The 26,390-nt window shown below is 36.3% G+C and overlaps 1 protein-coding gene across 3 annotated transcripts in view; it reads left to right on the top strand.

The window, feature by feature from the left end:
• EPN2 (epsin 2) overlaps nt 1-26,390 on the top strand; it is an 83,239-nt gene that overhangs the window by 20,643 nt on the left and 36,206 nt on the right. For 2 of the 3 annotated variants that reach the window (XM_072596848.1, XM_072596849.1), the window contains exon 2: nt 3,122-3,879. In XM_072596848.1, the coding sequence (XP_072452949.1) occupies nt 3,285-3,879 (595 nt within the window). In that variant the 5' untranslated portion in view covers nt 3,122-3,284. Of the gene's footprint in view, nt 1-3,121; nt 3,880-5,887; nt 6,062-26,390 lie in introns of all 3 variants that reach the window. The other variant, XM_072596850.1, reaches the window with a different exon arrangement.

Here is a 26,390-nt window from a genome sequence, read left to right as displayed (position 1 = left end):
GCATTTTCAGGCATGAGGATGACCAGTGCAAAGACATAGAGACAGGAATGAAATGGAGTGTCCTTTCTGAAGAACAGTAAGAAGCCCACTATACTTATACTTTTAGAGTTCATTGGGGGAAGTAATGTATAAGAAATGTATAAGAATGTATAAGTAATATGGAAAGATAAGTTGAGGCCAGGCTGTAAAGAATTTTGAATGCCAGGCAGAGTTTATATTTGATTTTAAAGGTGGTAAGAGGGAACCACTAGAGTTGGAGTAGGAGAATGGAGTGACATGATCAGAACTGCACTGTTGGAAAATCCCTATGGTCTAAGGTAGAGGCTGGGTTGGAATCAGGGAGACAGGAATCAGAGAAATTAAGTGGCATGAGTCAAATGAGAGTTGATGAAGACCTGAACTAGAATATGAGTTAAAAGAAATGCGTGTACATGAGAGGTTGTGGAGGTAGAAGTGGAAAGATTTGGCAACCTATTCAGATAGGAGGAGAAAACACACGCACACACACGTGAAAGAGACAGAGAGAGCAGAGAACATGAGCAAGTGCTGTATCCCTGCATCCTAGAGAGAAGAGAGTATTCAGGAAGAAAAGGTAGTCAGTGATGTCCCATGTTATACAGAGGTCAGGAAGGATGATGAATGAGTAGAGGCCATCAGCTCAGGGAAGGAAAATTATTTACCCATAGCCAGAAGGCTATCTAGTGACAATGTTTGGGAATAGTACTCCCAAGCCAATGCCATTTCCATAATACAAGACTCTCCAGTAATAAATTTTGCCCACTGTATAATTTTGTAGGGAGATATCTGTAGAAGAGATTCCCGGCTTTTTTTTTTCTTTATCCTCCACCTTTGCTGTAGCAGTTTAAAAGATTGTTGTATTTCTTCAGAAGCTGCTCTTCCTTCTGACTTCCCTGTTTCTGTCAGTAATACTACTATAAACTCAATCTCCCATGTTTAAAACTTTAGCTTCAATCTTTACTCACATAGCTTTATTTCTGGGCTACCGAAACATTTTTGAAAATACACAGAGCACAGAAGATTATAAGGAAGCACAGACAAACAGAATAGTAAAAAATGTAAAGTTTATTATATACACTTAAAAGATATGAAATGGAGATTTATCTTCAGAGATTCTTTGTGTTTTGCAGTGTGTCTGGAAATGCCATCTCCCCTTCCCTTTCATTCGGGACCTGTTCCAGTACCCAATTCAATTCCACAATTTCTTCTCTCACCTTATATGCAACATTTTAGCAGGCTATGCCTTATCTTTTAGCACCTAATTGTTTCACTTTTATTCGTCTTACCTCTTTAGCCTAGATTATAACCTTAAAATTTTTTTTGTTGTGAACCTAAAATCCTCAACAAACACAAACATTTTAAGATCCGAAGATGACCAGGGATACATGAAGAACTAGGAAAAAGAAAACCATCCTGAAAACCCAAAGATAAGAGTATTCAGGATAAAGTAGTCAACATTATAAAATGCAGCAGAGAAGATAAAGATCTTCTTAACCAGTTACTCTCTTCCCAAAACTGACAAATCTCTTTTCTTTGATGGACAGCAGTGAAGAAAAGTATCACAAATGACTTTAGCTATGTCCTCTAGAGTCCTTATAACATAGTTATCTCACTTCCTTTCTCCAGGCTCCAATTTCCTCAATTTGTATGAGAAGGTTGGTCTAGATCAGAGGTTTCCAAACTTATTTGGCCTATCACCCTTAAAAAAAATTACTTAGCACTCCCTAGAAATCTACTTTCTTTAACCATTTGACAGTTTTTAAAATTTGCATCATTTAAAAAATATTTACATCTTGAATTTAATAATTTGTTGTTAATTTGTGGCTTTTTTCCTGCGTTGAAATTTTGAGGATGCATCGTAATCTGCATCATGTAACCATAGAATATCGTATCGTATACAAGTCATTACCTGCACATAGATGATGCATGCTGGACTTTCTGACAACGCTCAACATGCTCTCCTGCCAACACTTGCTTGTTAAGACCTGTTAGTGGACTTGGCCCTTTTATTTTTGACCTCACTATTGTTAATCCTCCCTCTTTCTATTAATCCCTGCCCCCATCAAACTAGAAGAAGGAAGAAAAAAAATCTTAAAACAATCATAGTCAAATAGAACAAGCCTACACAGTGTCCAAAAATGCATAACTCTGTATCTTTTGCCTGTCACCTTTCTGTCAGAAGATAGGTAGTAACATGGCTCATCATAGGTCTTCAGACATCGATGGTCATTCCAGTGATCAAGTTCTTAAGTCTTTAAAAGTTGGTTTTGTAATGTTTCTGTCTGTATAAATTGATTTCCTGGATCTGTTCACCTAGTCTAATATCGTCATTTCACAAAAATCTCTTATAGAAGTGTCAGCAGCCTAGTTAATTCACAATCAATCAAAATTTGTTAAATTTTTATCTGGTGTTCATCACAGACAAGCTGCATTGTACTTAGTGAATATTTTTATATTGAACCTTACAAGAATCATGATGCAAATAAGTAACATAGACCCAGGTTCTAGAACTGGCTCATGCTCTTGGGTAAGTCATTTCACTTTCTCAGTGAGAGAGGTTTTTTAAAATAGACTGTTAGACAAGGTGATCCATAAGGCTTCTTCCAATTCTAAAATTTTATGATTTTGTGAATATTATACACTGAATACAAAATTTAGTGTAATTATATCTGAAATTCTTAGTAATAGAATGAGATAGCAGTATTGATAGTTTCTTAATTTCCACTAAGTATTTTAACTTTTTTCTGGGAGCACAGATCTAGAGCTTAGAAAGGATTGCCAGAACTATCAGTCCAAACTTATCATTTTACAGATAAGAAAACTGAGACCCAGGGAGGTTAAGTTAATGGCCTGAGGTCGTAGAAGTTGTAAACACCAAAGGTTGTATTTGAACCTGGGTCCTCTGACTTCAGAACCAGTGCTCTTTTCATTGTATCATACTGCTAATATTGTACATGTTAATTTAAGTAAACTTCAGTGACTTTGAATGAACCTGGAAAGAATGGCATGTATAAGCACCTAGTATTTGTTTAAAATGTTAATAAAAGAAGATTTTTAACAGTTATAGAAGTGTTAAAACTAATCATTTTGATTCTTTCTCTAGGTCATGGCTTCCAGTTTTTTGCCTCTGAGACTTAGAAGAAAATGATTTTATAAAGTCTTTGCTTCACATCACTCACTGAAATAGAACTTTCACAGTACGTAAACTTGCTGACTACCAAATAACTTCTTTTTGAAGGGCTTTAAAAGTATAACAGAATATAAAAATGACGACTTCGTCTATAAGACGGCAGATGAAAAATATTGTGAACAATTATTCAGAGGCTGAAATTAAAGTTCGAGAAGCAACCTCCAACGACCCTTGGGGTCCTTCTAGCTCTTTAATGACTGAAATAGCAGATCTGACTTACAATGTGGTGGCATTTTCTGAAATCATGAGTATGATCTGGAAACGGCTAAATGACCATGGAAAGAACTGGAGACATGTGTATAAGGCCCTGACCCTCTTGGATTACCTGATTAAAACTGGCTCAGAACGAGTAGCACAGCAGTGTAAAGAAAATATATTTGCTATCCAGACACTAAAAGATTTCCAGTATATTGATCGAGATGGTAAAGATCAAGGCATTAACGTAAGGGAGAAGTCTAAGCAGCTGGTATCCCTTCTGAAGGATGATGAGCGACTTAAAATTGAGAGGGCCCAAGCCCTGAAGACCAAAGAGCGAATGGCTCAGGTGGCCACTGGGGTTGGTAGTAACCAGATTACCTTTGGTAGAGGTTCCAGTCAGCCCAACTTGTCAACTAGCTACTCTGAACAAGAATATGGCAAGTCTGGAGGTTCCCCAGCGTCTTATCATGGCTGTAAGTACTGTAGTCTGTCTTCATGTAAAGAATGTGACTTTAGTCTACGAAACTATAAATAACTATTGATAATATTTGAAATTAATTTTTTTTGTATGTTAAATCGAAGTAGTGGCAGTCATCCAAAGCAGTATATACTCTGAAAGTCATTTTATATTTGAGTTAGGATTTGTTTTGTAACACTGAACAGTTGTGAAAGTACAGTGAAGAATTGATTCTGGAGGAGTTAGAAGAGTGTTCATCTTCTTTATTCAGCCCCAGACCCCATCAGCTGGGGGCACATAATGTCATCTCTAAAAGTGTTGTTACATACCATCAACCAGAGTATGGCTGTTTCTGTTTTTACTGAACATGTAATGTGACTAGATCTAGTTCATGTCTTCTCAGAAGAGTCAGTATGTAGTTTTTTGTGTAAAAGTCTTTTTCTGAAGCTTAATTATGAGCAGAATTTCTTTCTAGTTTATTTCAGGAACAAGAATAAGTAAAGGTAGTGGTAATGTCCACAAAAGTTGAAAGGAAAGCCTGCATCCCAGTTCCCACAAAATGGGTTTGCCATAAGAAAATGGATAATCTCCCTCCCTAGGCAGATTGAGAATTTACCTTCTTGTAATTATGGACAACATTGCTAGGTTTTAAAGATTGTGTTTCTTCTTGAATGGAGCTGCAGTTTTTCTGATCATGTAAGATGTAATAGATCTCCTTGATGCTTCTTTATTCTGTTCCGTTATCACAATGGACACAGATGTTTTCTAATTTTTCCATAATAAATGACTAAACATTCTGTTTTAGAAAATAATTTTTTTTATGTATTGAAAATATTGTGGCAATTTCAGTTCATTTCTGGTTTGAAATGTGAACACTGAAATGTTTTCTCAATTTGCACATTTGGACTACTTTGGCTTTGTACCTCCTCTCCCTACTAAAGCAGTGTTGCTTTGTAAATAGAATACAGGAAGAATGAAAGTAGAATTAAGTTTCTAATAGAATTAAATTACTTTGAGACAATGCTAATAAAGTAGCACTAGTTTGCACAGATAGATGTAATTAGACAATATGTGAATGTTCTCATCCATATAGCATTAGGCCAATGCATATCTTTACAAGTAGTAATCCCCATCTTCTAGATAACATGGTTGGGTAGCTCAGCAAATGTAATTTTAATCTTAATTCCTTTGCCTAGTATAAAGGGAATGATTTGGGTGTATAAACAGATTTTCTATTCATGTATTTAGGAATTTTGAATTGGCATATTCAAATCATATTATATATCTTCTTATTTCAGGTACTATAATTTTTTCCCTTTTCATCTGAGCAGTGGTATTTAAACAAAAATAGTACCTTATTAACCACTTGAATTTTTTCTGCTAATCTTTACATATAACTTTGGAGAGGGAGCTATGACATTCATATAAATAAATATCTAAAAATTAAAGGCAATAAGAAGCAGAAGCTCTTTGTACTTTTTCCCTCTGTCTTGAGATTTACCTGAGTCCTAATTTGTTCTTAATTGTTAAATCTGATTGATTAATGCCTATTTTTGGTAGAACTCTGACTTAGAATTTTCCTTTCTGTAAAGGAGTCATAGGACACAAAATGAAAACGTTAAAAGACTTGTTTTTCCTAAAATGTTTGTGAAACTGTAACTATAACATAGCTAAAAAGAGGCAGCACGGTGCAGCAGAAATAGTACTAGGACTACTCACTCTTTCTTGGGACCTCAGTTTCCTCACATATAAAATGAAAGAATGGAACTAGATGCTTTCCAAGGGCATTTTAAGCTTTAAAATTACTTGATTAGCCATTAAAATAAAATTGTTATTTTATGGAGGTTAACTATACTTAATTGAGATTAAAACAGTTTCCAAATGAAGTACAGGCTGGAGGAGGTGAGTTTAGGTTTAAGTCTAATTGGCCAACCATGAATTCCCTTCTTTTTCAAGAACTGCCATGGAATCTCTAATCACATTTTTCTTTTTGTATCTCTGTGTGTGTGTGAATTGAATGACAGCACCTGAATCTGCACTGTGTTCCCAGCACCGTGCAGGTGCCCTATTGAATCAAAATGAGGAGCTCCATCAACTGAATCACCACCATCACTTCCTGCAGCACTTTGAGTTTTCCTCCCATCCAAATAATGACTGGTCCCAATCCTGCTTAACTTGTGATCTCACAGCCCAAGGTGGTATGGCTGTTGACTTTACTTGTTCCAGTAAAAGTGATCAGCACATTTGCTAGTCTTCTGCATATCTTTCAAGTACAGCCAACTCTCTATTATTCAGAGGTAGAATGTATGATTTGGGAATTATTTGGGCCCTTTTGCTTTTCTTTTCCCTTCTGCTTCCTGGATTTGGCCATTTTGCTAATTTGTTAGCACCACTGGAAAATGAAACATGTTCAGATATTACTTATTAGAAACTCTGGTTAAGGTTTAATTGGAGAAGAATTGTTTGGATTATACATTTTGACCTGATCTCCATTACTGTGGAAAAACAGGAGTTAACTATATTCTTGTTTTTCAGCACTGGAGTAGGATTCAGAAGAACCTGGTTTCTAGTTCCATTTTGTCACTGGATGCTATATGACTTTGTTAACTTCTGTTTTGGGATTTGGACTTGGATCTTTAGGGTCCTGTTCAATTCTAAAATCCTGTGTTTTCCAGAAACCAGTGTGAATTTTGGCATATTAAAATACTTGAATTGTTTTTAAACAGGAAATTTAAAGTTTAGGTTTCTTACTACTATAGTGCTGGGTACATAGTAGATGTGCTTTAAATATTTATTATCATCTGTGTTACAGGTAGCTTTGGGAAGATAAAATTAGTGTTTTTTAGTTTACTTGTAGATTTCAATGACCTATTTTACTTCCTCTTATCCTCGATTAGTATGGATAATTGAGAGTTAGCTGTGCTAAAAATTCTAGGTCACATTCATTAAAGGTAGGGTCAGTTGATGACAAATGCATCTGTTCTTTTAACCAACTAATTAATAATACATCTTGGTCTGAACCTACCAGGTGATGTTAAGAAGTGATGATTTCACTGTTGTGTAACTAAACCTAGAAGATTCTTTCGGTATAATTTTGCCATCAGTTCCAATTAACTACTACAGATAAAAATGCCTCTCATTCTCTTTGTTTTAGAAGATACTACAAAAGAGGACATTTTCATGAAAACATAATAAGCAAACATTTATTCGGTCCTAAAGACAGCTATAGTTCATTGATAATTACTAATTTATTTGATTCATACTCAATGAAGGTATTTGAGTGTATGCTCCCTATTTTTATCTCTGAAATATTTTTGACCATACTCCTCTGCCTTTCCTGAGTACCTAATTGCCATAGTATTAATTTTGCATACTTTTAATTCAGACTACAGAAAGAACTTCTTAAAAAATTAGAATGGCCCTAATTTTTGTTTAAAGCTTCACACATCTGCAATTTAGTACTTGTGTGTGTGTGTTCATCCTTCGTTGCCAAAGAAGACCATGCCATCAGAGAAATGATGACTTGACTTTGTTTTGAGTGAGGGATCACTGTGCAGGTCAGTAGCCTCACTTCTCCTTCAGAGCCATCGGAATCCAGTGACCAGATATTCATCAAGATGACTGGAAATGACCCAGGATGAGGCAGTTGGGGTTAAGTGACTTGCCCAAGGTCACATAGCTAGTGAGTGTCAAGTGTCTGAGGTCAATTTAGTACTGCCTTTTACATGTAACCCCTAACATTCTGTGGATGTTGTAAGAGAGAGAGAGTACTGGGCCTGGGAGTTAATTCAATCTGAATTTATCATTCTGAATTTATCACTCAGTCAAGATTCTGGTAGCTGTTGACCACCTTTCCCAAAGATATTCTCCTTCCTTCCTCAAGAAGTAGTTTCTGATGGTGTAGTCTTTCAGTTTTCCTCAACTCCTGCCTTCATTCTAGGGGAACTCAATATATGACTTCCTCAAACACCCTAATTTCTTAGTTCTTCAAGTTTACTCATTTCCCATGACTTACTTTTTTACCCCACAAAGGGCATTATGAACTCTGAAATTCCTTTATGTAATAATCTTTTATTATTCCATCTTTCCCTTAGCATTATTGTCCCTAGATCCTGAATCCTAAATTCTCAAGTTGACCTCTAAACTTTCCACCCTTTAGTTCTTTATCAGGCCATCACCCTTGCACTGGCTTTACTTTTCTCTGTTCATCATCTTGACCATGATTAAACTAGTTAAACTACGCAATCTTCTACTTTCAAATCCCTTGCTGGGCCTGAAGTCAGGAAGACTCATCTTCCTGAGTTAAAATCTGGCCTTAGACACTTTCTAACTGTGTAACTTAACCCTGTTTACCTAAATTTACCTAAGTTCTTCATCTGTAAAATGATCTGGAGAAGGAATTGGCAAACCACTTTGGTATCCTTGTCAAGAAAACCCCAAATGGTGTCACAAAGAGTTGGGCACCACTAAATGACAACAAAAAAACCTTTCTGCTTACCTTTAGTCTCTCATATCTCTTGATGCTTATTGAACATCTTAAACTGGATGTCTGTTATACATCTTGAATTCACCATGTCCAGAACTGAAGTCATTATTTTTGCCCCCAAACTCTCCTCTCTTCTTAACTTCCCTATTACTGTAAAGGTTTTACCGTCCTCTTAATCATCCAGACTGACAACCTAGGTATGTGATCCTTGACTCTTACTCTGTCTCACTCCAATCTGTTGCCTTATTGAGTCTATCTTTGTAATATCAATGTAATAACTATTACAGTAGCCTTCTGTTTGAGCTTTCTGGCTCAAATCTTTCCATATTCCTGTCCATCCCTACTCTCAGCTATTAAAGTGATCTTACTAAAGTGCAGGTCTGACCATGTCACATATACATATCCTTCTCCCACTCAGTAAACTAAAGTAGTAGCTCCCTATTAGCCTCCTTCATTGCATATAAAATACTATTTGGCTTTCAGAGAAAGCCCTTTATAAACAATCTAGCCCAGGGGTGCAGAACCTGCAGCCTTGAGGCCACTTGTGGCCTTCTACATCCTTGCGTGCAGCCTTTTTACTGAGTCTAGGTTTTATAAAACAAATCTTTTTTTTTGAGGAGATTTGTTCTGTGAAGTTTGGATTCAGTCAAAGGGCCACACTTGAGGGATTTAGAGTTCTACTTGTGGCCTCGAGACTTCAGGTTCCCATCCCTAACCTAGTCCCTTCCTGCCTTTCAAGTCTTCTTTTATGTCTTACTATATACTGTGAACCAGGGAATACTGGTCCCTTGGCTCTTCTCACACCAGACAATTGATATCCAGGTTCTGTGCATTTTCACTGACTGTCCCCCATACCTAGTATGTTCTTTTGTCTCTTTCCCATTTCAGCTAAAACCTCATCTTCTATAGTATGCCATTCCCTGGAACCCTATTAAGGATAGTCCCGTTTCTCTGAGATTACAAATCTTTCATCTGTTCCTTTTTGTGTTTTGTACGTATGTGGTTGTTTCCATGTTTTCTCGAGGACAGGGACTATTTTTTACCTTTATCCCCAGCACTAAGTAGAGTGCCTGATGTATAGTAATTTTTTAATATTTGTTGACTGACAGAATTTAATGAATGATCTATTATTCTCCTTTTCAGGTGAATAATTGTGCTTATCTTATTTTTAAAAACTTTGTCTTATTGTGATTGATACTTTTTTATCTTTACACTAAATTAATTTCTTAATATATTTACCTATATAGTTCCTTATAACAAAGTACCATTTAACAAACTTGTAGTCCTTAATAAAGATTTAAAAATAAAAGAAAAAAAACAGTTTGGCAAAACCAAGTAACATTGACATCGTCTTACATATATGATGTTTTTTTTAAAAATTGCTTTCCCTAAAGTACCTGTTTTCCCTAAGAACTCTCAGATAACAAAGAAATGCAGTTAAGCAAAACCAACACATCAGTCCTGTCTGACAGCACATGCCTCATTCCATACCTATGTGCATCATTGTTATGAGTCCTCTGGAGTAAAACTTGGTCCCACTTTTCAGTCCTCATTTATGGTTCTCATTGACCCTAATTTCTTTTGTCTTAAAATATTTTCCTTTATTTTTTGTGTTCATTGTTCCCGTCTTATAAATTGTTGTTTTGATTCTGTTTGCTTGAGTTGCACACAGCTTCACAAGAAGCACTTTATTTTTTATGTACCCTGAGAAGTTACAGACCATTGTGTTGTGGAGTTGGAGTAATCTTCCAGCAGAAATTTTTATTTTTAAGTGTCATTGTTGACATTTCATGGATTCTGAGCTGGAAAGGACATCAGATGTCATTGTTTGCAAAGCCTTCTTTTAATCTGAAGATGGCCGTTTTACTGAGAGTTCCAAAAAACATTTATGTTGACATCTCCTGACTTTACAAGTAATTTTTAATATTGTTATAAGCTATAAAATTGGCATTTATCTACATTGCTTAGATTTCTGGCTGATATCCGTGGGAAAAAATGTAGTTAATGATACTTTTTTTTAAGATAAAAATTTAAAAAAAAAAGGAGTATCTTATGTACATGTCCAACTCAGTATTTAATTTGAAATGGACTTCCACAAGGTAAAATTGATTCTTGCTTTGCCCATTTCCCTTCTGTCAGGGAGAGTTAAGTGAAATTCTGTGGTTTCTCCTTATCTCTTCTTTAGGGGGGTATGTTTGTGAGCTGGAGACACATTTCTTTTCTTGATGAGGCCAATGTGGTATAGGGATGGCAGTGGAGGTGGGGGGGAGAGGGTGGAATGTGCGAGGATGAAGATAAATCTTCTTTTACCTTTTGTGTTGTCAGAGACATATCAAATTGCTTTTTGAAAAGTACAGGTTATAACTTTTATTGCCTCACAATGAATGGATAAGAGCAACATAATTCTCTGGGAAATAATAAATGAGGAAATTGCTTAATTTTTTGGACTAATGCTCTCTACTCCCACCTTCTCCCGCTGCTAATCCTGTTAAGGGTTGATTTAAAAGTGGAAAGAGAATAAACTTTCTCACTTACATGTAAACCTCAGGCAGAAATAACTTTTTTAATCTTATGTATCATCCCAACCTTATACACTTCTTATATTATTGTCTTTTGGATGAAAAACAGAATTGTTTAATATATCTCTACCAACTTACTCATAATCACCTGTTTGCAGAATACAATGTTGTCCATCAGTTTTAAACCCCTGTTGGTAAGTCTCCCTCATGTCTTTTCCCACTCTATTTCATTTTCCACTTAGTTCTGAAATTGATCCTGGAGGTGATAGGGAGACATTGGAGTTTATTGAATGGAGGGGAAAGGGAGGTTACAAGGTAAGCCCTGTACTTTAGGAAGATCAAATATAAATTCTATATTTGGCATTCAAAGCTCTTTATAACCTGGTCTCCTTTTAGCCCCCACCTCCTTCCTCCTTTCCTGAATCCCTTCAGGTGACAGCTGAAATATCTTATCACCTTAATGCTAGTGCTTTCCCCTCTGTTGGTTGTCTCCAGATTATTCTGTTGATAGCTTATTTGTACCCTGTGTTTGTGTGTTGTCTTTACTATTAGACTATGAACTCCTTGAGATAAGGGATTATTTTTCATCTTTCTGTTTCCTCAGTGTCTGGCATCATAGTAGGTACTTACTAAATATGTTTTGACTTGACTTTGGCATTTAAAACTCTTCACAGCCTGGTTACTTCCTACCTTTCCACTCTTCTTACATATTACTACCCTTTTCTACAGTCTAACCTTACTGGTCTGTTTGCTCCTCCATCTGTTCCCCTTGCTTATAGTGGTCTTCCTTCTCCATCTCCACCTCTTAGAATCCCTGGCTTCCTTCAAAACTCAGTTCAGGTACCACCTTCTAAAAGAAGTCTTTCTCACACCCTCCAGCTGCTAATGCCTTCTCTCTAAGATTGTCTTCCATTAATATGTATCATATATGAACTTCATATATGTGTGTGTGTGTGTATATATATATATACACATATACATGTTATCTACCCCTATTAGAGTGTAAGCTCCTTTATCTTTGTATCCCCAGTTCTTTGCACAGTGCCTAGCTGATAAATGCTTATTGATTAATTGATTAGGAGGGGAGATAGAAAATTTAGATAATAGTTACTCATGAAACCACCAAAAAAAATGTTATGTGAAGTCTACAAGGAAAGATATTTATGAAAGGAAAGTTTCATGTAGAATAAACAGGATTCGAGTTGAACCTTTAGAATTACAAAGGCAGTAGGGTGGAGAGAAAGAGAACATTCCAGGCACAGGAGATGTCATAAGCAAAGGCATAAGTAATGCACAAAGGTTCACGTTTTGAGAACATAGGTAAGCGAAAGAGAATAGTCCACTTTGGTTGAAGCATGGGGCTACATAGAGGAAAATAATATGAGATGTCCAGAATGGTAGGGAAACTCTAGATATTGGAAGAGTTTGAAAATCAAGCAAAGAATGGAAAAAGTAACAGAAGATTTGTACAACTAGATCTATGTATAAAGATTATTTTGGCAGTAATAAGAAGGACAGATTGGTGAAAGCTGGAAGATATTTCTTCTCATCTCATCTTGAATCCTAAACATGGTCAACTTTGGCCCAGTGATCCTATTTCTCTTTTGGAGGAATAAGATTGGTCACATTCTATAAGGTGTGTCAAAAAAAAAAACACCCTCAAACAAAAAGCATGATACAAATGTATTAAGTGATTAGAGAATAGCTTATCAGATTTTACATCAAAATGTAATAGAATACTCTTGCATCATAAGGAACAATGAAAATGAGGAGACAGAAACATGGGGAAAATTGTTAGAAGTGATATATAAAAATAAGAATGATGTATCCAATGACCAGCACAGTGCAAATTGAGATTAAAACTCAATGGCAGCAAAACAGTTGATACAATGAATGGTACTGGCACCAAGTGAAGAGTATGTATCCTTTATAGAGTGGAGTTTCTATAATACATGAATTTAACTTAGATTCAGTAACACATGCTATTCCATTTAATGAACCTATGCCTCTGAGTGAGTTTAAGATGAGACAGATGCCCCATTGCAGGACCCACTGACACCGCTCTCCTCTAGTTTCCCTCACAAAATGGGAATAGGGAGGAGGCAACAGGTCTGTCCTTAAAACAGGGGTGGGGAACCAGGTCCTCTACTGGCCCTCTGCACCCAGACGTCACCGAACAAATCCCCTTAATAAAAGGATCTGTTCTGGAAAACATGACCTGGAGGCTGCAGGTTCCCACCCCTCCCTTAAACCCTGTTCTTACCCTGTTGTTATTGATCTTGTTTACATTTTCCCAGTTTGCCAGAAGTTCTTTAACTTGAGAAAAGAGTAATTCACAGTCAAAAAGTATTTCAAAGATTAACTTTGAAATTCGGACCTAAATCAGTAAGTGATGACCCCACTGTATTAACAGACTAAGCTACAAAAGTCAAAAGTGATATGAATTGTTACTTCATCACTTCAGCAGTTGTGCGTACATTTTTAAGGAATGATGCTTTGAATGTTTGCGAAATATCTCGTTTCCAATTAAAATAGCATTAAAAAAACCAAACCATAACATCCACCTGTTGCGTGGTTTGTCATTTGATAGCCAACATCATTTAACCCCTCTCTCTTTATAAGCAAATGGGGTGACATTCAGTAAACATTTGTTAAGTGTCTGCTGTGTGCCAGGCACTGTGCTAAGTGCTGGGGATACAAAAAGAGGCCCAAGACAGGTCTTTGCCCTTAAGAAACTTACAATCTAATGGGCAAGCTAAATAGGAAATAATTAACAAAGGGAAGGCACCAGAGTTAAGAAAGATTAAGGAAGTCTTCTTGTAGAAAGTTGGATTTTAGTTGGCACTTAACGAAGCCTGGGAGAACCCAGTATCACCAAGTGAAACATAGAGGGAGAAGAAAAGAGGATAACATATTACAAATCCCAGGGCTTTTGTGAAGGAAGAGCTTTGTAAACCTTAAAGTATTATGTAAAGGTAATCATAATTGATAATATAATGTATTAGATGACTTTTAGTTATTGAAGTTACTGTTACTAAGAAGGGTTCATGAGTAATCAAAGTAAATGGAGAATTGTATTAAAAGAAAGGTTTTAATTTCTCTCTAATTCAGGGGTTCTTTTTTGCTTTTTAAATTTTTTATCAATTTATTTTTACTTTTCAGCATTCACTTTTATAAAATCTTGAATTCTAAATTTTCCTCCCTCCCTCCACACCCTCTTCCCCAAGAAGGCATGCAATTTGATATAGGCCATACACGAATGATCCTGTGGAAATGTATTTCCACATTAGTCATGTTCAAGAAGAATGAGAACAAAAGAGAAAAACCATGAGAAAGAAAAAAACAAAAACCAAAAATAGTATGTTTTCATCTGCATTCAGACTCCATAGTTCTTTCTCTGGATGTAGATAGCGTTTTTCATCGTGAGTCTTTTGGAATTGTCATTGATCATTGCATTGCTCAGAAGGGCTAAGTCTAACAAAGTTGGTTGTCAACAGTGTTGCTGTTACTGTGCACAGTGTTCTCCTAACTCAGGGATGCTTAAACTGGAGTTTGTGAACTTGTTTTTAAAAATTTTTGAGGACTTTAATTTTTATAACAATTTCATTGTAAATTGTTTCCTTTTTAATCCTCTGCATTTAATTAAAAATAATGTTTTGATGACTCCATAGGCTTCACCAGTCTGCCAAAGCGGGGGCCATCATACACAAAACAGTTAACAACTACTGTTCTAAATGCCGAAAGTAGACCTGGATTTCACTAGTAGAGATTTAAAATTTAAGGGAGAATCAGTGTGGAGATGCATGCCTGTAATTCTTGCTACTCAGGAGGCTCAGGCTGGTGAATGAGAGAGTTTAAGTTTCAGTAGGGCTAAAGCACTAAGTCTGGCACCAATATAGTGAGCTTCCCAGGGGCTGCCCTGCTACCTAAGGAGATTAAACTGGCCTGTATCTGAAATGAGCAGATCAGAACTTATGCTGATCAGGTGGGTCGGGTAATTGAGTGACCACTCAAATTATTTCCAACTTGTGTGTAAGCAGACCCAGTCTCTCAAAAAAAAATTTTTTTTAAGAGAAAATTTTATTGATTCTTAAAGCGTATGCGCAAAGAAAATCCTGTGAAATCATTAAGAAGGGGGTAAAGATTAGGTTGTTTCTTTTATTCCTTAGCATTTCAAAGTATTCTTCATTCAAAAAAAAAAAATCATAGGATTGGAAGGTACATAAACCTTTATCCCACTTAGTGTTCGTATTTATCTTTTTTATTATCTAAGATTTAGTGGAAATTATTCTAAAACTCTTAAGTTCTAGTTTTCTTTTGTTACTTTAATATTAGTTTTTACACTGTAGTAAATTAAAATTAGATTCTGCTGAGCAGGAAATTTTGATAATTCTGTCTTTTATTGTACTGTTCCCTGGTAAGAGTTGCCCCTTTGACTTGCCCAGGAGCTCAAGGTAGAAGTTTCACTTTGCTAAGTATATAAATAGTCTAGGGACAGGGAATGAACTCTCTTTTCCAGTCAAGCAGTCAGCGGATTATTTGTCTTGAGCCATCCACACTGTGCTAGACACTTTGGATAGACATTATGAGAGAAATATTAATTATTGTCTATAGGGGTGCTTCAGTTTCAGAGCTACAAAACAAACGATTGCAGAGCAGTAAATAATGCTAGTACCATTATATTTTAAAAGTACTGTGGATGAGACTATTTTTACTCAGGAATCATTGAGAGAAGCAACAAATTGTTGAGGGGCAGTTTCTGTTTCAGGAAAGTTCTAGAAAGTAGGACTTTGAATAGGGCCTGAAGGATAGATAGAATTCAAATAAGAGAAAAGATTGGTGTTATAGATCAGGGGGACAACCATTAAGAGGTCATTGGTTTTGCTACTTACTGATTGTCTGATGTTGGGTAAATATTTTAACCTCTCTGGGCTTCAGTAGCCTTGTCTGTATGTGTGTTCACCCTTCGTTGCCGAAGAAGACCACGCCACCAGAGAAATAATAATGACATGACTTGCACTTGACTTTGTTTTGAGTGAGGGAGGGCTGTGCAGGTCACCAGCCTCACTTCTCCTCCAGAGCCATCTGATTTCAGTGACCAGATATTCATCAGGATGACTGGAGATGACCCAGGATGAGGCAGTTGGGGTTAAGTGACTCACCCAAGGTCACCTTATCTATAAAATTAAGGTGTTATAATAATAATAATTTCTAGCACTTATATAGTGCACTATGTGCCTAGCACCATGCTAAGCACTTTACAAATATTATCTTACTTGATCTTCACAATAATCTTGAGAGGTGGGTGCTATAATTATTCCTATTTTAGAGATGAGGAAGCCAAGGCCAACAGAGGTTAAGTGACTTGCCCAAGGTCACATAGCTAGTAAATAGATGAAGCAGGATTTTAACTAAAAAGATCTTGACTCCAGGCCTATTCCTCCACCTGTTGTATCACTTAGATGCCACTTACTTGAATCCTAAAAAGTGTTCTAGTCGTACATTAGCTGAGTTGTGGGAAACATGAAAAATCTGGCATGGAGGCAATGATGTTATAGTGATAAGGGATTCCCATCTATCCAGGGACATATCACTGGATCGGAGTTGGGGAATCTGAGTTCAGATGTGACCTCAGACACTTACTAATTGTGTTACCCTGGGCAAATCACTTAACTTCCATCTACCTCAGTTTCCTCATGTAAAATGGAAATATGATAGTACCTACTTCCTAGAGTTGTTGTGTGGATCAAATGAGATATTTGTAAAAGCCTTTCTAGATACCAAAGAGCTGTGTTAGTTTTAGCTATTTTCCACATATATACTGGCATTTTTTTCCCAAAAGGAGAGCCTGTAATGAATGAAAGAACAAATTAATCAATTAATGCAAAGGTACTTACTATGTGTCAAGATCTGTACTAAATGCTCTGGATACAAATATAAAATCAAAGATATAATGACTTTGTCTTCTCTCCATGTTAATTTAATCCTTTAAAATGACAAGGAGAATGCTATTCTAGACTTGATCCTGACAAAAGAGGAGTTGCTAATTACTAAAATAGAAACATGGTGAACTTTGGAAGCGAATGATTATTCCATCATAGAGTTTGTGATGAGGAAAGGGAAACTGTGTGGCCTGACGTAGACTTTGTATTTGAGCAGAGCCTATTTCCCAAGGAGTCAAAGAAAGAATAAGGATCCAGTTACCTTATTATTTTGCAGGGAAAATTGGCCCCAGAGGAATAGAAAGCTCTCAGGAATGACATTTTGAAGATAGAAGCAGCAGTGATTCCAGTGAGGAGGCAAAAAGAGAGCTGATCATGGAGATGGAGGGACAGGGAACTGATCTAGAAACTTAGATTTTAAAAATACAAATGTAGAAGATTAAACCAATAGCAGTAATTGAGAATAAATACAAAGAGTAGCACCCTACTGTAAGAATTACGTTAAGAACTCTGAAAAGCAGAAGGAGCTGAAACTAGTGATAAATGCTAAAGATGACAAGAAAACCTTGGTTCTTTTTTTTAAGCTACAAGGGGGAGAAGAAAAAACTCAGAGAAAGAATAGGACTACTGCTTAAGGTGTATGGAATAGAGTGGTAATGTGAAAAACTAGCTCAACAAGCCCCCAGCTGAGAGAAATGTGCTCACCTTAAACCAAGAAGAATATGTGTGGTGAAATCAGGAAAACTTGTATTAATTTTTATGTTCATTCCCCTTGAATGAAGAGATAGCTCCTAGGGGAGTGCTAGAGGAAAACTACAATTTGGTCAGACCAATGCAAGCCCTTTCTTTACACTGTTCCAAGTTTAAACTTCCTGTCATGCTATCTGTTGGCTAGAAGAAGCCTCCTGAACACCTCACTTCATGTTCTCCTCTCTGATAAGTTTCCTCGCAAACAGCTTGTCAAGCCTATGTACAAGTTCCTGATCTTTTACGTGACCGTGCTATTAACTGCTATCGCTTAAAGCTGGGAGGAGTTTTAACCCTGTGGTACCACAGTAAGAAGACTTCGTTGTGTTTTTTAAATTTTTGATACTGTCTTTTCCAAAGAGAATAATCTTTGGGCTAAAAAGGGACCAACAGAATGGTTAGCAGGGAGCAAAAACCAAGATAAGTCAAGAGAATGTGTTAGCATCTAAGTGCCCTCAATGAATTCAAGTCACCAGTCTCAAATGACCTACATCCTAGAGTCCTGAAAGAGCTGGCAAATGTGATTACTAAGCCATTGTTCATGATCTCTGAAAGTTAGAAAATGGGAGAGATGCCACAGAACTGGAGAAGGGCAAATGTTGCCCTAAATTTTTTTTTTTTTACAGGAAGTAGGTAGATAGTCTGTAAGCTGTAGACCAGTGAGCTTAATTTTTATTTGTCAGAATTCCAAAACATTATTAAGAGAGTGGTTTATGAGCATTGATCAATAAAGGATCACTAAAATCTATCAAGGTTTTTAAAAAAAAACAAAACACCTAGCCATGATAGGCTAAGCTAATTTACTTCATTCATGGGGCAGCTAAATTGGGTAATTGGTAAGAATAGAAGAAAACCAGCTTCAGAGTGAGAAAAATTCAGTTGGGTTCAGGTCCACTATTCCCTTACGTACCTGTTGTATGTTTCTGGGCAAGTCACTTACAACCTTTTCATTTTCAGAGAAGGTGCTGATCTGCCACAGTAGTGGGGATTTCCTCATCAGGACATTTGCAAGTATGGATAGAGAGAGCCATAGACTCTAGTATATCAGAGGGATACTGGAGGATGGAAGTCTTGTGGTCCAGTCAGATTAAAACACAGTTGGGAAATGGTTAACAAAGTAAATAAAAACACAACAGATAATGCTAATTTGTAGTTTTCTAAGTCTGTACATGGTTGTGCAGGGAACTTATTTCAATCAAATTTGATACCACTGCTATAGAAAAAGTATAATTAGATTGAAGCAAAATGTGACATCTTTCCTGTAATACTTATGGGGAAAATGGAAATATAAAATGTGAGCTAGGTACAGTTGTGTGGATATGAAATGTACGCTTTTTTTGTTTTGTAATTTTTCAGTAGCGTTTGACTCTTTGTGATGCCTTTTGAGGTTTTCTACACAAAGATACTGGAGTAGTTTGCCATTTCCTTCTCTAGCTCCTTTACAGATGAGGTAACTGAGACAAACAGGGTTAAGTAAGTGACTTGCCTAGTCACAAAGCTAGTAAGTGTCTGAGGCTGGATCAGATCTTCTCCACTCCTAAGTGTAACACTCTGTCCTTTGCACCACAAGATGCTCCTCTTTACACATAGTAGGTGCTTAATAAATACTTATTGATTGATGACTAGACCCAAAGAGTAGTCACTCATTCATTGTCTGTCAGTCTTGGAAGGTAGGCCTCTAGGAGAATGCCTTGGGGATTGGTCACTGACTTAAATAAAGGCATAGAGATGACTTGTTTGTTTGTTATGCACACAGTGTAAGGGTTGGAGGGATAGCCAAAGAAATGAATAGTAAAGTCCAGATTAAAAAAATAACAACCAAAATTCCAGTGGATTTTTTGAATTGGTGAAAGATTGAATTGAATAAGATGACATTTAATAGAAACATGAAATTCAGGAGGGTAGTGGGTTCTCAGACTGGATTTGTTGACTCTGTTATAGAAGGAATTCTTATTCAGGTATGGGTTGGGCTAAATGACATCTGAGGTCCCTTTCAATTTTGGTACTCTTTTTCTCCCCTTGCGTTCCAAAAGTCAGCGTTCACAAATATAGGATACAGGAGGCGTGACTGGGCAGCAGTTTTTTGAAAAAAGGTGTAGGAATTTGAATCGTATGAGATGTTAGTATGATGTGGAAACCAAAAGAAGCCAATTCTAACATAGGCTAAATTTAGAGACTTAAATGTATAGGACAAAGAAGATAATAGGACAGAACTGTGCTTGCCCACATCTAGAATACTTATTTTGTACACTTTAGGAAAGAGAGAGCCTTAGCTGGAAAGTGCCCAAAAGAGGTCAGCTTAGGATGGTGAGAGCAGTGCAGGTGCTCTTAGGAGATTGGGTTAAAGGAACTAGGAAAAGAATATTTAGCTTGAACAAGTACTTGAAGGGCTGTCCTGTGGAAGGGGGATTTGACTTGTTTGGCTCCAAAGGGCAGAATTAGAAGCACTGAGTGGAATTTGCAGAGAAGCAACTTTAAGCTTGTTGTGAGGAATAACTTCTAAAATTAGAATTGTCGACTAAAATGCAGTGGACTGCCTTAGGAAAAAGTGGGTTTCCCCTCATTGAAGTCTTCAGCCAGAGACTAGATGACCATTTGAAGGGGCAGAAAAAGGATTCTTAGGTATAGGTTTATTAGATGATCCTGAAGGTCTTTTATTATGCTAATAATCTAACACAGAATCAGAAATTAGTAATACTAGTGAGAGATAAGGAGCAGGATTGGATCTCTAGGGCTGGGTAAGATGATAGAATTTAGAAGCATGGCTAGGGGAGTTTGGCTTGGAATCATAGAGAGAGTACTATTTAAGGAGAATCAATCTGACAGCCAGTGTCAGGAATAATACAGGAATGGAGAAAAGAACAGAAAACTGTTCCACTCAGTGACTAAGACTAGAATAGTAGCAATGGAATGTCCTGTAAAGGGGAGATCTGGGCTGGTGGGAGATGGGGAGAAAAGTCACAGATAGTTCCAAGTTTTCCAGACTGGGAACAGCATGATTGTGGTGCAACTGGAAGGAACCTCAGAAGCCTTCATTTTACAAATGAGGCAGCCAAGGGAGGTTCGGTGATATGCCTGAGTTCACACAGGTGATTCCTCGGTCCTCTTACCGCAGACTCAGTGTTCTTTCCACTGTAGCAAACATACTACCTCTATTCCCTAGCCACTGAGCTTTGGGTGCAGTAGGTATTTAATGTTTTAACTAAATTATCTTTTACTGGGACAGGGAAGCTCATTCAGAGATGAATTAAGACTTGGCATTGTTTTGTAATAACAATAGGACATTCAGGTCATTGGTCATTGCTTTAGAACTAGAAGAGACATCTCTTTAAACCTTTTAGGAATGGCAGCATGGTATAATGGATAGAGAGGTGACCTCAGAGTGAGAAAAACTTGGGCTTAAAAGTGTTTCTCTACCATATATTGTCTGTGTGACTCCTGCACAACCCACTCAACTCAGTTTAGTTTCTCAGTGCTCCAGATAGTTCTGTTAAGTGGCAGAGAAAGTGCTAGTTTGTGTTGGTGGAGAAAGTTCCTCACTAGGAACCCCCTATATTGATGTCATCACAGGATCCATTAAAAAAAGCAGTATTTTGGACTCTATTTTTAATTCCTCAATTTATTTCTTGTTATAAATTAGAGGGCTTTTTACTATTTGAAGTTATTTAAACTACCTGTAAAAGAATAGAATATCAAAGGTTATCATAATATAATCTCAAAAAGGCCGTCTCCAGTAGATTTCTCTCTTCTCACTCTCTTCTTAACTCTTTAAAATTCATCTTCCAGTCTTATTATTCCACCGAAAATACTCAGTACAAAGTTACATGTGATATCTAATTGCTGTCTGCTTCTTATATAGAATAAAGATGTTTAATATTTTAGCTGCAGTAGGTCATTCAGAGACTAATACAACACACTGGAAGAAAGGTAGAAAAAAAAAACAATGCCCATTAGGAAAATTCTCTTCCTGACTTTTTTAAAATTATGAAATACTTATTTATTATTAAATCTATTTTAATTTAATTAATGTAAATTTATTATTTATCAGTTATCAAAACATCTTATAAATGCTAGTTACTGTTCTATATATATGTTTTACATACTTAAAATTCACATTTCATTTTATTTATATTATTTATAAGGTGTTTTAAGGTTTATAAAATCCTTTACTACTTATTATAATAATTATTAAAGTATTTAATAAGAAGGCACATTCAGAGGAGGGTAGTATAATGGCATCACCAGAAGTCACCAGCAGCTTTGTCTGTTAGAAGGTATGAGTTTCCCAGGCCATAGCAATATCCTAATCACACGTGTTCATTACATCCATGTAATGCTTAGGTCATATGGGTTTTCTATATGTGTGACTTCTATGCAAATTATTTAGGACTGTATTTTGTATAAGTGCCCACTCAGCCCTACTTCTGATGAATTAATCTTATCTCCCTCACCCTTTAATCTAATTGTATTGCTGTTTTTTTTAAAATAAGTTTTCATTGGTATTTTCTGATTATTCCATCTTTATATTTACCCCAGGTACCCCTCCTTATTCCCCTCCCAGAGAGCCATCCTGTATAACAAATTGTCTTTTTTTAGAGAAAAAATCAACACACCCGATTAATGCGTTGAGTCTGAAAACATACATTGTGCACCTGTGGACCTCCCAACCTCCACAAAGGGGACTTCATTCAAGTCCCATTGGAACTTTGTTATTTTGTTGTAGTTACTTTTGATTTTTTGGTATTCAGTTCTTTCAGTTTACATTGTTGTAGTTCTGTGAATATTTTGGTGTTGCCCTTCACTTTGCATCATTTCGTATAGATCTTTTCATGATTCTCTGTTTTTATCATATACTCTTTTCTTATGGTACAGTAGTATTCCATTTCGTTCAGGTGCCACAATTTCTTTAGCTTGAGTCTTCAGTTGATGGGCATCTACTTTGTTTCCAGTTGTTAGGTGTCACCCAAAGTGCTGTGGTAAATATTTTGATGTATACGGGGACTTTCTTCATGTCATTGGCTTTCCTTGGGCTACCTCTTATTGGGTATCTAGTTCAACTGTTATATGGCAGAGAAAAGACTTTTAAGCCCAAGTCTTTCTGACTCTGAGATGAACTTTCTATCCACTATACCACGCTGCCTTTCCCGAAAGGTTTAAAGAGATGACTATGACCTCTAAGGTCTCTTCTAACTCTAAAGCGATGATCAGTGACCTGCTTGAATGTCCCATTGTTATGTAAGAGGCCCATGGAAGCCATTGATATGAAGAAAGTCCCCATATACACCAGCGTATTTTGGAAAGTAGTTTGGAATTATGCAAATAAAGTGACTTTTTGGTCAAAATGATTGTGCCATTTTATAGCTCTTCTAACAAAGTATTAGTGTGCCTGTCGTTGCACAACTGCTCCAATACTGACTGTTGACTCTGTAGGGTGTGAGGTGAAACCTCAGGATTATCTTGATTTGTGTTTCTCTTACTAGTGATTTGAAGCATTGTTTCATGGGATTGTGAATACTTTGCATTTCTCCTTTTGAGAACTGTTTGTTCGTATCCTTTGACCACTTATCTGTGTGGGAATGGTATTGCTGTTATTTTTTTCATTAAGTTGGATTCGAACTTTTAAGATCTTCCTTATCTTTGATTTCATAAAGAATTTTGTAAAATGTATATTATCAGCCTCACTTTATTGGAGCACAGATTAAAGGGAGAACTACATAGACAACAGGTTTTATTATTTGGAAATGCTAAAAAAAAAATTCAAATAAAGTATTTTATATTTTGGACTTCATGCATTTTTAATGTTGTTTTAATTCATTTCCTTTAAGTTCTTTTCCAGGTTTAGTCCATACCTACAATTCCATTTTAATAGAAGTGTTTTCATTCAAAATTGGTTCATTTTTCAATTTAGTTCACATATATTAAGAGATTACTGTGTGTGGAATACAATTCTAGGTATTGGGAGAGATAACAATGTTTAGATGACTGAAATCACATCCTCAGGTATCCTCTTTACTGTTACATGAGTAGGAAATGGCAGTTAACCACGTTATGGGGAAATTACCAAACATAGAAAAGGAGAAAATCGAATTTTCTCTTCTGTCACCTTTACTGTTTTTTGTTTTTTTTTTTAATGCAGCATTAGCTAAAGTTGATTAAACATTCCACATAGAGGAACTGAGAATCAGCATGACACGGTAAAAGATCAGTAAATTAAAGTATGAAAACCTGGATTTGTATCCTAGCTTCAGTTACTAACTAGCTGTGGACAAATTAGCTAACCCCTCTGAGGGTTCATTTTCTCACCTGTAAAAAGGGAGAAGTACTGCCACTGTCTCTCAGGCTTATTATAGAGAAAGTGTTTTGTTAATCTTAAGCTGTGAGATACAGTTTTTGTTTTGGGACCTTATTAATGCATTGATCAGTAAACATTTATTAAGCACCAGCTGTGTGTGGATGGTGTTGTCCTCTATAGTAATAGAAAAGGTTTAGGGAGGAAAAATGGGTTCCATTTTGGACATAGTGAGTTTAAGATGTCTACTAGACATCTAGTTCAAGATGTCTGAGAGGCAGTTGAAGTTGTGAGATTGGAGATCAGTAGAGATTTGGGGGCAGGATAAGTGGATTTGAGAATCATCAGAATAGAGATGGTAATTAAAGCTGAAAAGGTCACCCAAGTGAAGTAGTACAGAGGGAGAGGAAAAGAGGAACCAGGATGGAGCTCTGAGAGACACTTATGGTGAGTATGTGATCTGGAAGAGGATCCAGCCAATTAGACTCAAAGAATGATTAGGAGGAGAACCAATAGAGAAGAGAAACATCCCAAAAACCTGGAGAAGAGAATATCAAGGAGGAGAAAGTGAGCAACTCTCCAGTGTTAAGGACTGAAGAAAGGTAAAAGGAGAATGAGAATTGATTAAAAAGTATTGGGTCTGCCGACGAAGAGATCACTAGTAATTTGGAGAGAATAGTTTTGGTGGACTGATGAGGTTAAAAGCCAGATTGTAAGGATTTAAGAAGAGAGAGAGGAGAAGAGATGACCTTTTGGAGAAGTTTAACTACAAAGGGCAGAAGATATTGGACTATATAGTTAGTGGGAATAGAAGGATCAAGTAAAGGGTTTTTTTTTTCAGGATGAGGAGATAGATATGAGTAATTTGTAGATGGTAGGGAGAGAGATAGAGAGGAAGAGATTGAAAATAAGTGAAAAAATAGGAGTGACAGAGGGACCGATCTGTTGGAAGGAATGGGATTACTTGAGTAAGTAGAGGGTTAGCCTTGGTAAGGAGTAAGGCCACTTTAGCCCACAAGATTAATAGTCTTTAAATGTAGTTTGAAATCCGTTGAATTCCCACCCCAATGTCTCATTTTGTAGGAATAGAGATAATATTGGATTTTCAAAGGGTTTGTCAGCAAAACACAAGTTCTAGTGGGTTATAATATAGTAAAGCTCGAAAAGGTTCAGACCCAGAGATAGTGAGTCTGTTTTTGAAGATCAGTGTAGCCAAATCTACAGGAGCTTATTATCAGGAGACTAGACACCAGGTGATATCTCTCTCTCTCTCTCTCTCTCTCTCTCTCTCTCTCTCTCTCTCTCTCTCTCTCTCTCTATATATATATATATATATATATATATATATATATATATATATATGAATATCTTCATCTATGTATTTGTGTATACATACACAAATATGCATAAATACATATGTGTATGCACACACATAACTCACTTGGTCTGCATCAGCTCACAAAAACTCCTAAGGTTTAGAGAGAGAAAAAAACTCCCCTTAAGGTGTAGAAAATTATATTCTCTTATTGGTGGATGTAATATTCTTAATAATGAATTTATTGATCCTGGAAGTAAATATCTAATATATAGATAGGCAAGTAAGTGAGCTAGTTTAAATAAAATATGAAGACTTGAAGGGTAGATAGAAGAAAATCTTCCTGAATATGAAAAATGTCTGATATAATTTTGGAAGTCTTTTATTGCCAAATAAATGAATGTTAGTGGAAAAACTAGGGTTTTAGTTTTTTTCTTTCAATTTTTAAACTGTAAATAGTAAAAATAGTGTATTTTTAAAGTATCATTCTCTAACTACAGAAATTGAAACCTTTAACATTTTCCAGACGGTTTTGAGTCATGCCAAAATGTAGTATCAGCAAATATTGTATAGAAGACATCGTAACTGGTAGCAGAAAGAGATGAGGATTGAATCCTTTAGTGATTGATTGACGTTAGAAATGATTTCTTTCCTTCCCAGAGAGGGTTTAAGGAGAAATCAGGCCAATAGCATTTATTCCTGTAGTAACAGCTCTCCCAAACTATTCTTTCCAGTGTAGCCTAGGGAGTAACGAACCTCAAAATTCTTCAAAGCAATTACAAAGCTGGGCTTAATAGGTCAGAATTGATCTATTCAGGCCCATCTTCCATAAACATCTGAGTTAACTGTCATGTGCAATGGCATAAGAGGTTCTTTGTGTGATAAAGATACTGTTACTAAGGCGATAACCTTTGTGCTAGAATCTTTGCAACTAAGACATGTTGTGTAGCGCTCAACTGATACACAAGCGTTGGGCGCTATGAATACTGATGACTGAAATTTAAAGATGTCGATTAGTTTACTAAAATTCTGTTTTAATATAGTGGGCCATTTATGGTATAGTTCTAAGCATTTTTTAAATGTAATTAATTTTGTTATCAGTAGTAGAATACTTTAAAAATATTTAAAGTAAATTCAGGATTGCTGATAAGCCTAGAAGATAAGAGCTCTCATTTGTCTAGCGCATTTCTATTTAGAACCGTGTGCAATTAATTCCTGACATTGCTGAA

This window comes from Notamacropus eugenii, chromosome 3 (genome assembly GCF_028372415.1).
Source record: "Notamacropus eugenii isolate mMacEug1 chromosome 3, mMacEug1.pri_v2, whole genome shotgun sequence".
In the NCBI taxonomy this organism is placed as follows: domain Eukaryota; kingdom Metazoa; phylum Chordata; class Mammalia; order Diprotodontia; family Macropodidae; genus Notamacropus; species Notamacropus eugenii.
Note: the sequence above shows the minus strand (reverse complement) of the source record. Positions and strands in the feature narration are given on the sequence as shown.